The sequence below is a fragment of the Nannospalax galili genome, unplaced genomic scaffold (genome assembly GCF_000622305.1).
Source record: "Nannospalax galili isolate Female #2095 unplaced genomic scaffold, S.galili_v1.0 scaffold7, whole genome shotgun sequence".
NCBI lineage: Eukaryota > Metazoa > Chordata > Mammalia > Rodentia > Spalacidae > Nannospalax > Nannospalax galili.
Window position 1 is genome coordinate 8,411,045 of NW_008359081.1, and position 12,246 is coordinate 8,423,290.

A 12,246-nucleotide genomic window follows, 5' to 3' on the forward strand; every position below is an offset into this window, starting at 1 on the left:
AACCCTACCTTCTTAAAAAAAAAAGTGGGGAATGGGGGTGAATATGATCATAATACATAACAAACATGTATGAAATTGCCAAAAGTTAAAAATTAATTAAAGTGTACAGCTTTCTTTAAAGAGGAGAAAATAATAAAACAAAATATAAGTCCAATAAAGTAAAACACTTCTCTGGTTAGGATGTACAGAGTACAGAAAAGCATCTTTTTACTTTTCTTGCAACTAGAGCTGAAATACTCCCTGCTGCTTGATCTTTGCCTCCGTTTTTCAAAAGTATCATTAATTATATTCTGCAAAATAAAGTAACAGCCAGCTGAGCATGGTAGCACATGCTTGTAATCCCAACACTGGGGGATTGAGGCAGAAGAATCAAAAGTTCAAGGCCAACCTAGGGTACATAGTGAGTTCTAGGCCAGGCCAGGCAACTTAGTGAGACCCTGTCTCTAAAAAAAAATAAATAAGGGCTGGGAATGCAGCTCAGGCGTAGTGCACTTGCTCAGCATGGGCAAGGCCTTGTGCTCAATCTTCAGTACCTGAAGGAAACAAAAGTTAAAAAATCTAAGCAAAAGGAAAAGCAGACTAGTGAAAACAATTTTCCCAGTTGCCACGGCTTTTTCGCATGTTCACAATACCCAAATTAACAATTTCAGAAAGTATTCTCTAAAGATTTCAAATTCAATGTGGTAGGACCTCCGCTTCTCATGCTTTTCAATACGGATTACCCTAGGCAAAACATTGGTCACGAAGAGACTGAAATAAGCACTGTATGTATGAGTGGAGAGGTCACCATACTAAGTGTACAGTGACCATGCATCATGACCACTCTGAGACTGAAGCCAAATCCTGACTTTAGCGTTTAATCTTGGTTGTGAACTTGACTGGCTCTAGAATCAACTAATAGAGAAGTCATTGGGCACATCTGTGGAGGATTTTCTTTCTTTTTATTCTTCATGTTTGTTTGTTTGTTTGTTTGTTTGTTTGAGACAGGGTCTCCCTTTAGCCCCACCTGGCCTGGAACTCACTATGTAGACCAGGCTATTCTCAGTCTCAGAGCTCCACCTGCCTCTGCCTCTCCTGAGCACTGGGATTAAAGGCATGCACCACCATGCCCTCCTTAAGAGCTTTTCTTAATCAATTTCATTGAAGTGAGCCGACCTGCTCTAAATGTGGATGAGACCTCTCTCTAGTGGCAGCTTTCAAAAAATAAAGTCTGAGAAAAAAGACTGTCTACTTTTTGCCTGCTTGTCTTCACATCATGCTGACAAGTTCTTGCAGGCTGTTAGCATCTTGCTGCTGCCACCATCCCTGTTGCTACTATTCTTCACTGACATTAAAACTCAGCATCTTTGACCTTCCAATACAGAGTGAAGATCAGCAGATCTCCAAAAAGTCTCCAGGCCTTCAGCCCTAGACTTGAACTGCTGAGGCAATTAACCCTGTGGACTGAACAGCTACTGTGGCATGGCACCTCAAGACTGACCGTAGCTACCCCATGTTACAAGCAAGCCCCAGCTAAACTCAGTAGTTAAAGCTAGACGCAGTCTGCTCAAATGTGTAAATGGAAACATTTGACCCAGCTGAACCAAGGTGTGGGTTTGAGAAGAGGTCAGTGTGCGCCTAGTTGCTCCTGCTAACAGCAGATTTGTGGCTTCTGTACTTTCTGCTTGGCTTGATCTTGCAGAATAGAAATTGTTCACTCACAGAATAAGAATTGTTAAGGGGATTTTCCACCCCTAAACTTGGTAACTTAAACTTTTCACTCCTGGATATGGTTGTTTTGTATAAGCGCTTACTCTAAGAAAAGGTTGGGGCTGCACTTGGGTCCCAAATGCCCAGTATAGTCCCCGGCCCAGTTATAAAGACTTTCTTTTGTCTATTTTCTGTGTCTGAGTAGTCTTTTCTGGTAGACAATCTCCTAACACTACCAAGGTCTCACCCTCTAGTGTCAAGGCATGGATTGTTAGACTACCTAGACCGTGTTATATAAGCCAATCTAATACAACTCCTTTTTATTTTTTTTTAAATTTTGTGTTGAATTTTTGTGTATTTCATACAGAACATCTCAATCAATCTTAATCATCTTTATACCCACTTCCCTACTGGCGCCCTCCCATAGCCCTCCCAATCTCATTCTGTTATTTGTGTTAAGGCGTATTGTATCAAGTTAGTGTCCCTAGACATTCCTCAGTGCAAGTTCATCTACTGAGATCCAGTCAGCCCATCTAGACTCTTCACTTTAGAAAGATCAGTCCTTCCTCAGCCAGCAGCAATCAGTTGCCAATATTTCTTCAGCTAAGATTGGGTCTGCTGTCCATTTCCCCAGTTCTATGCTGGGTTTTTGTCTCCTTGAGTTTGCATGGGTCTTTTGCATGCTGACACCATTCCTATAGGTTCATATGAACAGGGTCCCAAGAGCTTGTAGGACTCTATTTCCATATGGTCATGCACCTCCTCCCTGGCTCTTAAGATCTTCACACACACACGCATACACACACACACACACACACACACACACACACACACTTTCACAATGGTTCCTGCCTGAGCCCTGGGTAAAGTTTAAGACAGAAGCCCTGTCCAAGGACCAGAATTCTGCAGACTCTTAATCTCTATGCTTTCGCGTTTGTGACCTTTTGTGTTCCTGGGCCTCTGTCGCATGAGGTAGCTTCAGGCTGGAGAGAAGGCACAGCTGTTAAAGGCTAAGGCTGGCAACCTTTTTAAAATATGTATTCAGTCTATCACTTCTGTTTCTGTAGAGAACCCTACCTAATACACTAATTAAAGCCCTACTAAAGTTAAGTCTATACTGATGGAACCCCTCTCCAGCTACTCCCACACCTCCCAGAATGCTTTGTTGAGATGGTACCAGTCATAATCCTATAATTGCACTGGGGGGATAAGTTAAGAAAATATATATGATAAGTGAGAGCTTCAGATGCTGAATTGGAATGAATTACAAAAAAATACTGAAAATTATTCAATATACGCTAAGTAGTTGTGACACCTGTCTTTCTACACTTGGTAGAAAGACAGTAACTTTCTTTTTTGTGTTAGTGGGGATTGACCTAGGACCTTGCACATACTGGGCAAGTGATCTTCCACTAAACTACATTACCATTCCTCTTTTTACTTTTTAACTTCCATGCATTCTGTCAGTTATAGCCATTGACTTTTTATTTCCTATTTTAGGAAACACTTTTTTGCTTGGAATATCTCTTTCATCTGCCTAGATCTTGTCTTGTTCTTCAAAACTACTTTAAACTACCACTTCCCTTTGGAAGCTTTGCTTCTAACACTGTCTTGTACTCACTAACCTAATTCCTTTCAGCACTCATCACACATGAGTTGACCTTCTTATTCTTTCTTATACCACATTGCCAAGTTCTTACATAAGAATTTTCTTTGCTACATGTTCCCAACTTATCATCTGGATCTCTTCAATAATATGGTAACTTTCAAAGATAGCATACATTGTGCTCCAACCCTAAATACAGGCACCAAAACACAGCATCAAATGAATATTCAGTGAAAACAATAAGTCCTTCTACTTTATACCATTATTTCTCAATAAGCAAAACAAAATAGTTATGGCAATATTTTATTGTAAGACATCTTAGTATTTACTATTTACCTGTTAATCAATTAAGCCCATTGGTTCAGTAAGTTTACTCCTTGGGGAGGAAACTTCAGTAGCATATTTTCTAGTCATATTTATCTGATTGTCATACTGATTGTCTCTCTCTTTGGTCAGTAGATGAAGTATCCAACATCACCCAAACATAGTTATCCATTTGTCAGTATTTATTATATGCATGCCTACTATGTACAAGTAGATCTTGGAATGTGGAGAAACAAGAATAGAAAAAGCTTGTGTTTTAGAGAGAGGAAAGTATAAAAATCTAAGTGTTATTTGCTTTAAAAATGAGTTTTTCTGTATGAAAGAGTATATTCTAAAATGAAATGGAGATCTTTTTTAAAGGTTAAACCCTCATTCAGTTTTATGTCTTACATGGTTTATACTGAGTACAGTAATGTATAAATGTATTAATTCAACACTATGAGCCTAAAAATTACAGCCAATTTTGAAAGAGACGCATCTTTGCTCTGGAAACTGTTATTGACTATGTCAATGCTGTTGTAATGAAATGCTTCTACTAATTATGTGGTTATTAAAAAATTTTTTAAATAATATAAGGAAAAATGAATTAACATAATAGTAATCGGATTAATGAGATGGCTCCCCTTGAAGAGGCATACAGGAGAGAGCAGCCTGGCCTGGTGGTAGCAGGCCTGTAATCCCAGGGATTTAGAAGGCTAAGGCAGAGGAATCTTGAGTTAAAGACCTTCCGGACTACAGAGTGACTTCAAAGCCAGCCTGGGTAACTTGCCATACTTCTCTCAAAGTGAGAAGTAAATAAACTAGGCTGAGGATAAAACTCAGTGGTAAAGTGCTTTCCTATCTTGTCTGAGGGAGGCCCTGCATAGGTTCAATCCCCAATAACAAGGACAAAAACAAAAAGAAAAGCAAAAGTAGAAGAGAACAGGACTTCTAGCCAGGCATAGTAATGCATACCCATGATCCCATTCCAGGAATGACTGAGGGAACAGGATCACGAGTTCAAAGCCTGCTGGGGATCCATAACAAGATGCATTTAAGAACAAAAGGCTTTAAAATTAAATGGAACTGGGGGATGGAGAGATAGCTCCGTGGCTAAGAGCACTCTCTGCTCTTGCAAAGGACTGGGGTTTGGTTCCCAGAACCTACATGATAGCTAACGACCATCCATAACTCCAGTTTCAGAGCATCCAATGCCTTCTTCTGGTTTCTGTGGCATTGCACACATCTGCTACACTTACATACATTCAGGTAAACACTCTTACACAAATTTTTTAATATTAAATGGAACTGAATTCAAATCCAGTTCTACCAGCTACGGTGTGATTTTGGATAAATTATTTAGCTTCCCTTAGCTCGGTGCTCTCATTTGTAGAAAGGAGATCATAAAATCTCTCTATTCTAAGGTTATTATGAAAATTAATTACATAACTCATGAAAATACTTAACATGGTACCAGATACAGAGCAAGCAACCAATGCATAGCAGATATTATGTTGATATGTCAAAATTAGTGAATAGTTTCTATTTCAAAATCAGATTTCTGTATATAATAGTATATGCTATGAAATATATATTTATTCACTGTACACATACAAATATAGAGAAACATAAAGGATTTCTCAACCCAGGCTCTTCCTCCTGAATGTGGAGCTCTTGTACCAAACCACAGCTTCCTGCAGTTTGGGTGAGGAAGACTCACTAAAAACTCCCAGTTTGAAAAATGTCCTCACTGCTCAGCTCAAAGTGTGCAGCCTGCGGCTAGATGCTAGAGTGTAAAAGCGGCTTTTTTGTTTCAATTTGCAACTCACTACTTTGATGACTCTCCCTAGCTCTTTCAAGAAAACTCTGCATTTGCTTTCCTTGTTCCCTCACAGATGTTGTTCCCCAGACCAATCTTCCATAACCATGCTCCCCAATATCTTTTTGACAGCCTGCTTCCACTGCAAAAGAAGCGTGGACAAGGCATTGTTGTTGAGCAGGATTGGCAAACGTCTTCTGTAAAGGGCCAGGTGGTAAGTGTGTTGGGTTTTGTTGGGCCGTATGTTCTCTATCATGGTTATTCATCTCTGCCATTCTTGTGTGAAAGCAGCCACAGACCAAACAAAAACTAGTTGGCAGCTGGGATCTGTCTCATTGGCAAAGCACTTGCCTAGCACAAGTAAGGCCCTGATGCTGCCAAGAACCAAAATAAAACTTTACGAACACTGAATTTCAAGTTTGAATCTGTATAGTTTTCACATGTCCTAAAATACTTTTATTTTGGCTTTTGAGAGTTTTTTTTAAAGCCATTTGAAAATAGAAAACCCATCCCTAGAGCACATGGGTCAAAACAAGCAAAGTAGATTTGGTCAGTGTCTTATAGTTTCCCAATTCCTGAGCCTGGGGAGAAGGTTAAAACTGTAAAGTACACATGAAGGTATATGTGTTAGAAAATGCATTTACAGAAACCGATATCATGTGACCATACGTGTATGTAAAGTATATCCTCTATATTCATATGGAGTAGACTCTCTACTGGTGCTAGATCAAGAAAACATACGAAAAGGAAAATAGAAAAAAAAAATTCCAAATTCTCTTTGAATGTGACACCACCATGAAAATCATACACAAGATGAAACAAAATGTTTTAATATTCACACTGTGAAGTTTCTCATTGATAAAATGTTCTCTCATACTAAATAGAATTAGGAGATTTGATGGAATGTCTTGTAGCTCTAATTTATCATTCAAAGGTAAAAAGACAGCTAGATGTGATGGTGCATGCCTTTAATATCAGCATTTGATAGAGGCAGGATGGTCAGGCGTTCAAGATCACTATGTTGTGATTGGAAAGCAAGCCAGCCTGAGCTACATTAAAGCTTGTTTCAAAAAATCCTAAAAGTCGGGCATGGTGGTGCATGCCTTTAATCCCAGCACTCGGGAGGCAGAGGTAGGCGGATCTCTGTGAGTTCAAGGCCACCTGGTCTACATAGTGAGTTCCAGGATAGCTGGAGCTACAGAAAAGGGGGGGGTTCTAAATTTGATTAAGAACTGTTGAATGAAATTACAAAAGCTCAATAAAAACTTTTTAATCCTAAAAAAATCAAAAACATTTACAGTTTTCTATTCCTTTAATCTTTACAAAAAATATATCCAAAAGACCTACTGATACACAATACAGAAAAAAAGACACAAACCTACACTTGGAAAAATGTTTGACATTGTCTTTTTACCCAAATGCAGCAAACTTCTTATAGTCCATTTCCTTCCAGAAGAAACAACCTAGAAGAACTGATTTCAGTGAGAAATGTGTTTTTCATTCCCAACCTAGAAACCCTTTGACCCATAGTGTTTTCTCTTTTCTTTCATGATTTGGCTTATCGTTTCCCATACCAATACTCCCATTAGTGAACGGTAATAGATACCTCTCTCTCTCTCTCTCTCTCTCTCTCTCTCTCTCTGTCTTTCTCTTTTATTTTTACCTTGTTTTTGTGTAAACCTGCCTGTGAAATTGTTCTTCGTAGTTTCTCTTCCTGTATTCCTGCAGCATGTATAATATTGTAAGATTTCTCAACCTTTCCTTCGCTAGCCCTTAACTCCCTTCCACCACGCCCTCCTGCACATTCTCTGAATAAATGAATACAGTATTGCTTTGGGTCTCAGAACGGAGAGGAATGGAAAGCTCTTCTCTATGGAGTTATATTGCTATACTGAGAAATATGGAGACTAGGAGTGCTGATCTCAGTTGATGCCAACTGCAATAGGCGGCTAAGGAGTATATCCCTGGCTTTGGAGGTGTCCAGGTTCTTCTCTCTAGACACTTGAAGACTAATTTGGTCTACACTTGTCATAATGAGCTCTGATGCCAGAATCTGGGTAGGAGAACTGTCATGAAACACCCTGTCCATGAAATACTGCTTATATAACTCCACCACTTTCTGCTCCAAGTACTCATTCAGCATTGCATTTGAAATAGGTTTCTGCATTTGCAGGCTGCTTTTCTCTTTGATGCTGGTTATTCTCCAGTAGGATGAGTATCGCTGGACAGGTTTTTGGGGAAAGTCACTGGGATGAGTGGAAATGGAATCCTCCATGGTCAAAGGAATCTCAGATGACCTCAGCAAAGGGCCATATTCAAAACTGCTCTCAGAAGGAAAATCTGCTGTCACTGAGTTAATGGCCATCACCTGATCCCCTGCAATATGTAAGTCATTGTAATTCTTGCAAATACTTTTGCAAGAAGGTGGAACCAAGTAGGTTTCCCTGCTGGAGTCTCTGCATATGTCAATTGCTGTCAAGTTAGGACTTTCAAACACAGGGTTGGGGTTTGTCTGCAACACTGTTACACTCTGGCATCTGCTGTGCTGGCTCTCTCTTGAACGCACTGAAGAAATAAACTTGTGAGAGGATTTGCAGCTCACAAAAAGACTTCGGACTTGCTTTTCATCCACAGAAGAAAAGGAAAGAGCAGCAGTTGTCTCCTCATCTTGTTCCCCAGCAACTGGCTCATTGTAAGATGTACAATTCCATTGGATGTCTTTCCAGTGAGCGAGTCCACTGAGATATCCTTCTGACAGCATTCTGGAAAGAGCATTGATGAGAAACAATGAGAGAAAAGAAGACTTAAACATTTTTAATTGGCAGTTGATATAAAGGATAATTAATGAATTCATTCATTCACTGATCAAGCCATCACTAATTGAGTGCCTGCTGTATACCAGGCCTACACCATATGCTGCAGACACAAAGATGAAAGGGCATAGCCCTATCCTTCTCCTCTGGAAGAAAATAAACTGGTTACAAATAATCGCAATATTATATTACTGAGGATTATAACAGTGGTAGGCACAAAAGTGGTATAAAGAAAGGAACCCTAACACAGCATAGAGGAAGGGAGATGTCAGGAGATATATCGTAGGACATGTGACATTTCAGCTGAAGGGTAAAGGGTAAGTAGGACTTTGGACTCTCCACATACAATTGTAAGAAGTCACTGTGGTATGGCTTACTCATTATGTATCAAAAAGGTGAGAGGCAGAAAGAAAAGGAACTGGGTCAATAATCTGGACTCTGATCCCAAAGGGCCTGGAGAGCGAGGCCAAGGGATTTATGTTGTGCTTCAAAGGAAGTGAAGAGAGACCTAGAAGTTGCATCTCGAGAGTCATATGGCTAGTGGGTTATGAGAAAAACATGAAGAAATCTGGGGCAAACTCTACTGAAACAAGAGCTGTAATCTTACCCATTTTTATTTTATTTCTGGGATAGATAGAAATGGGTATGTAGGATTTTTAAAGTATTTGCGAAGCTGATGAAACAGTTGACAAGAATGGCATATTCTGAAATAATTCACGTTCACTACAGCATGAAAAACCACAAATCATCTCCCTACCTTTGAAGTTCAGATTGGATTTTTCCCTCAGTCTCACTCACTTCCCAGAATACATTCTAGAAATATCTATACTCAACTGACAGGTTTACCTCTAACCTAGTTATCAAAGATCTTTCCTGAGAGTAGGCTTTCCCCATACCTGCCCTCCCACTTCCCGGCCCTCAGCAGTTGTCGTTGAAGTATGGAGAGGCTAGAATAAGCCAGAAACCAGCAGCTGCATTTTCTAAAAAAGGAACACATGGACATTCCTGGAACTTGAGCAACAGGCAACAGTGAGGAAAACTGGCCGTCTCTGGCCCCAGGACTGTGCTTCTAAAACAGATCTGTCAATTTGACTCTGAAATTGAAAAGCCTAAAAGAAGGATCATTTCTTTTATTTATTTAATAACCACACAATTAAGAGAAACATTTCATTACAGCTTTAACATATTCAGTAACAATTTCCAGAGCAAAGATGCATCTCTTTCAAAAGTGGCTGTTGTTTTTTTTTTGGTTCACAGTTGAGTTAATACAGTTAAACAATATTAAACTCAGTATAATCCCCGTAAGACACAAATTTGAATGAGTTTTTGACTTTTAAAAAGATCTCCATTTGATTTTAAAATATACTGTTTCATACAGAAAGACTCGTTTTTAGTGCACATCTCTAATCTCTATGTATCTGATTATTACTAGTTACAGTCAGTTACACTCATTTTTAATCTTACTTAGAAGTCTGCTTTTCTATTTCAATTCTTCTTTTACATTCCTATAGTTATTATTTTCCAAGTAAATAAAATTCTCCTTTAAAAATTGTACAAAGATAATACTGTAAATATTTATCTTCTTTTTTGGAATTATTCCAAATTATATTCATCAAATTTATCAAATATTTAACAATAATTTGAATGTCTCTATTCTGTAGGCAAAGTTATGTGACATTAAGATACAAAGTAAGTTTTCAACAGATTTGTGAATAATACTGCCTGTATTCTTAGTATACTTGTTAAGATAAAGAAAATGTCATGCTTAACTAAATAAAAATACTAAATACATTTATGACCACAATAAACTTAACATCTAGATGAAAAAGCAAAGTTTGAATACATGAAAAGATAACTACCAGAGCAACAGAGATGACATAAAGGCCTTTATAGTGATACAGCTATTTCTTCATCTTATACTTTGGACCAGGCTGCAGTTCAGCCATTCCTGTTAAAGGCTCAGAATGTCATTGTGAGGAATCAGGATAAAAATTACTATTGACTTTTGAATTTTACACAAATTTTAGAAACTCTTGGAAGAGACTATCCTGGGTAATATGGTGAAAGAAAAAAATAAAAGTCAAACAGGATGGCACATACCTGTAATTTCAATACTTGGGAACCTGAAGCAAAGGGATCTGGCTAGTCTAAGCTCAACCATGTCTCACAGAAATCAAAAGGAAGAGAAAAAAAGCAACTATAGAAAACTGATTTTTGAGGTACTGTAACCTGAGTTTTTAAAAAAAAAAGTATTATTATTTTCTGTGTATGAGTGTTTTGTGTGCATGTAAGTGCACGTGTGTGTAATGCTTGTGGAGGCCAGAAGAGGGCATTGAATGCCCCTGGAACTGAAGTTACTAACTGCTATTAGCCACCACATGGATGCTACGAACTTAACCTGGTTCCTCTGCAAGAGCAACCAGTGCTCTTAACTGCTGGGGTCTGGAGAGATGACTCAGAGGCTAAGAGCACTGGCTGTTCTTGCAGAGGCTCTAGGTTCGGTTCCCAGCCCCACATGGCAGCTAACAGCTGTACCTCTGTGGGCATTGCACATATGGGAGCACTTACATGCATGCAAGCAAAACAATCATACACATAAAATAAAAATAAATAAATAAAATTTAATAAAAACACCAGCTGGAACAAGCATGGCCTACCAAGATGACCACGAACTGCCCTTTGCTTTATTATAATGACACCTCCAGGGGCTAGAGTGATGGCTTAGTTGAACCTGATGGCACACGGACTGTTTGAATCCCAAGCACCCAAATAAAATCTTTGTGAGTTGATGAGCACCCTGGGCTATACAGTGAGTTCCAGAACAACCCGAGCTACAAAATGAGATCCTGCCTCAAAATCCAAAGTTAAGTAAATAAAAATTCCAGTGATGCCTCTCTCTTGAGAAGCTGACACTCACCCTTTAAGTGTGTACTTTTGTGCTATAAGAATTTTCTTCCCAATTCTTTGACTTGTCGTTTTTCTGATCTCTTTCTTTGTTGGTGACAAAGACCTGAAAAGATAGGGCAAAGGTCTCAGTCTGGTATCTTTGTATTTCAGATATTCCTAGACTTCACCATCTGCAGCACTGTGAAGTGATTAAGAAAACCTTGACTGAGAAAGAATATTTTCCTATACATTAAGAGAATATGAGCCCAAAATTGAGGGGGAAAAGGCAACGATTCCAGGAAAGAGAGCAGAAAAAAACATATGGATGTGTTTATTTTTCCTACCTCCCCAGTTCTCGTCAGCAAGGAGTTAAATCCAAAATATATAACAAACTCAAAAAAAAAAATCAAACACCAGAACAATGTTCCAATCAGTAAATGAGCAAGTGAAGTGAAGGGTTATTAAAACAAGAACCGTTTATTAATAAATACAGGATAAAGTGTTTTCAGCATCTTTAGCCGTCAAGAAAATGCAAATTGAAACTCTTTTGAGGTTCCACATCACCCTAGCCAGAATGGCTGCTGTCAAGAAAACAAACAAAAGCAAAATCGAGCAAGGATTTGGGGGAAGAGGAGTTGCTGATGGGAATCTGTGCTGTTTAGTATCAACAAAGCGAGTGAATGTCCTGTCAACTTGACAGGATCTGGAATTATCTAGGAGACAAGCTTCTGAGCATGCCTACTTACCTAAAGGTTAGCCTCTAAGGATGCCTATAAGGGACTGTCTAGGTTAGGTTAACCGAGGTGACGAGATTTACTTAAGCCATGGGTGTCATCATTCCAGGGGCTGGGGTCCTAGACTGAATTAAAAAGGAGAAAACTGGGCTGGAGAGATGGCCCTGCAGTTAAGAGAGCATACTGTTCTTCCAGAGGACCTGAGGTTGATTTTCAGCACCCACACCAGACAGCTCACAATTGCTTCAGCTTCCAGGAATCCAACTTCCTCTTCTGGCCTCCATGGGAACCTACATGCATGCACATGTGTGCATACACACACACACACACGCATGCATGCGCTCGCGCGCACACACAAACACACACACACACACACACACACACACACACACACAC

At 39.2% G+C, this 12,246-nt stretch overlaps 1 protein-coding gene across 1 annotated transcript in view; it reads right to left on the bottom strand.

Moving 5' to 3' along the window:
* Positions 1–7,023: 7,023 nt before the first annotated feature.
* CUNHXorf21 (chromosome unknown CXorf21 homolog) overlaps positions 7,024–12,246 on the bottom strand; it is a 22,140-nt gene continuing 16,917 nt past the window's right edge. The window contains exon 2 of the mRNA XM_008822727.3: positions 7,024–8,179. Coding sequence (XP_008820949.1) covers positions 7,288–8,178 — 891 coding nt within the window. The 5' untranslated portion in view covers position 8,179 and the 3' untranslated portion in view covers positions 7,024–7,287. The remainder of the gene's footprint in view (positions 8,180–12,246) is intronic.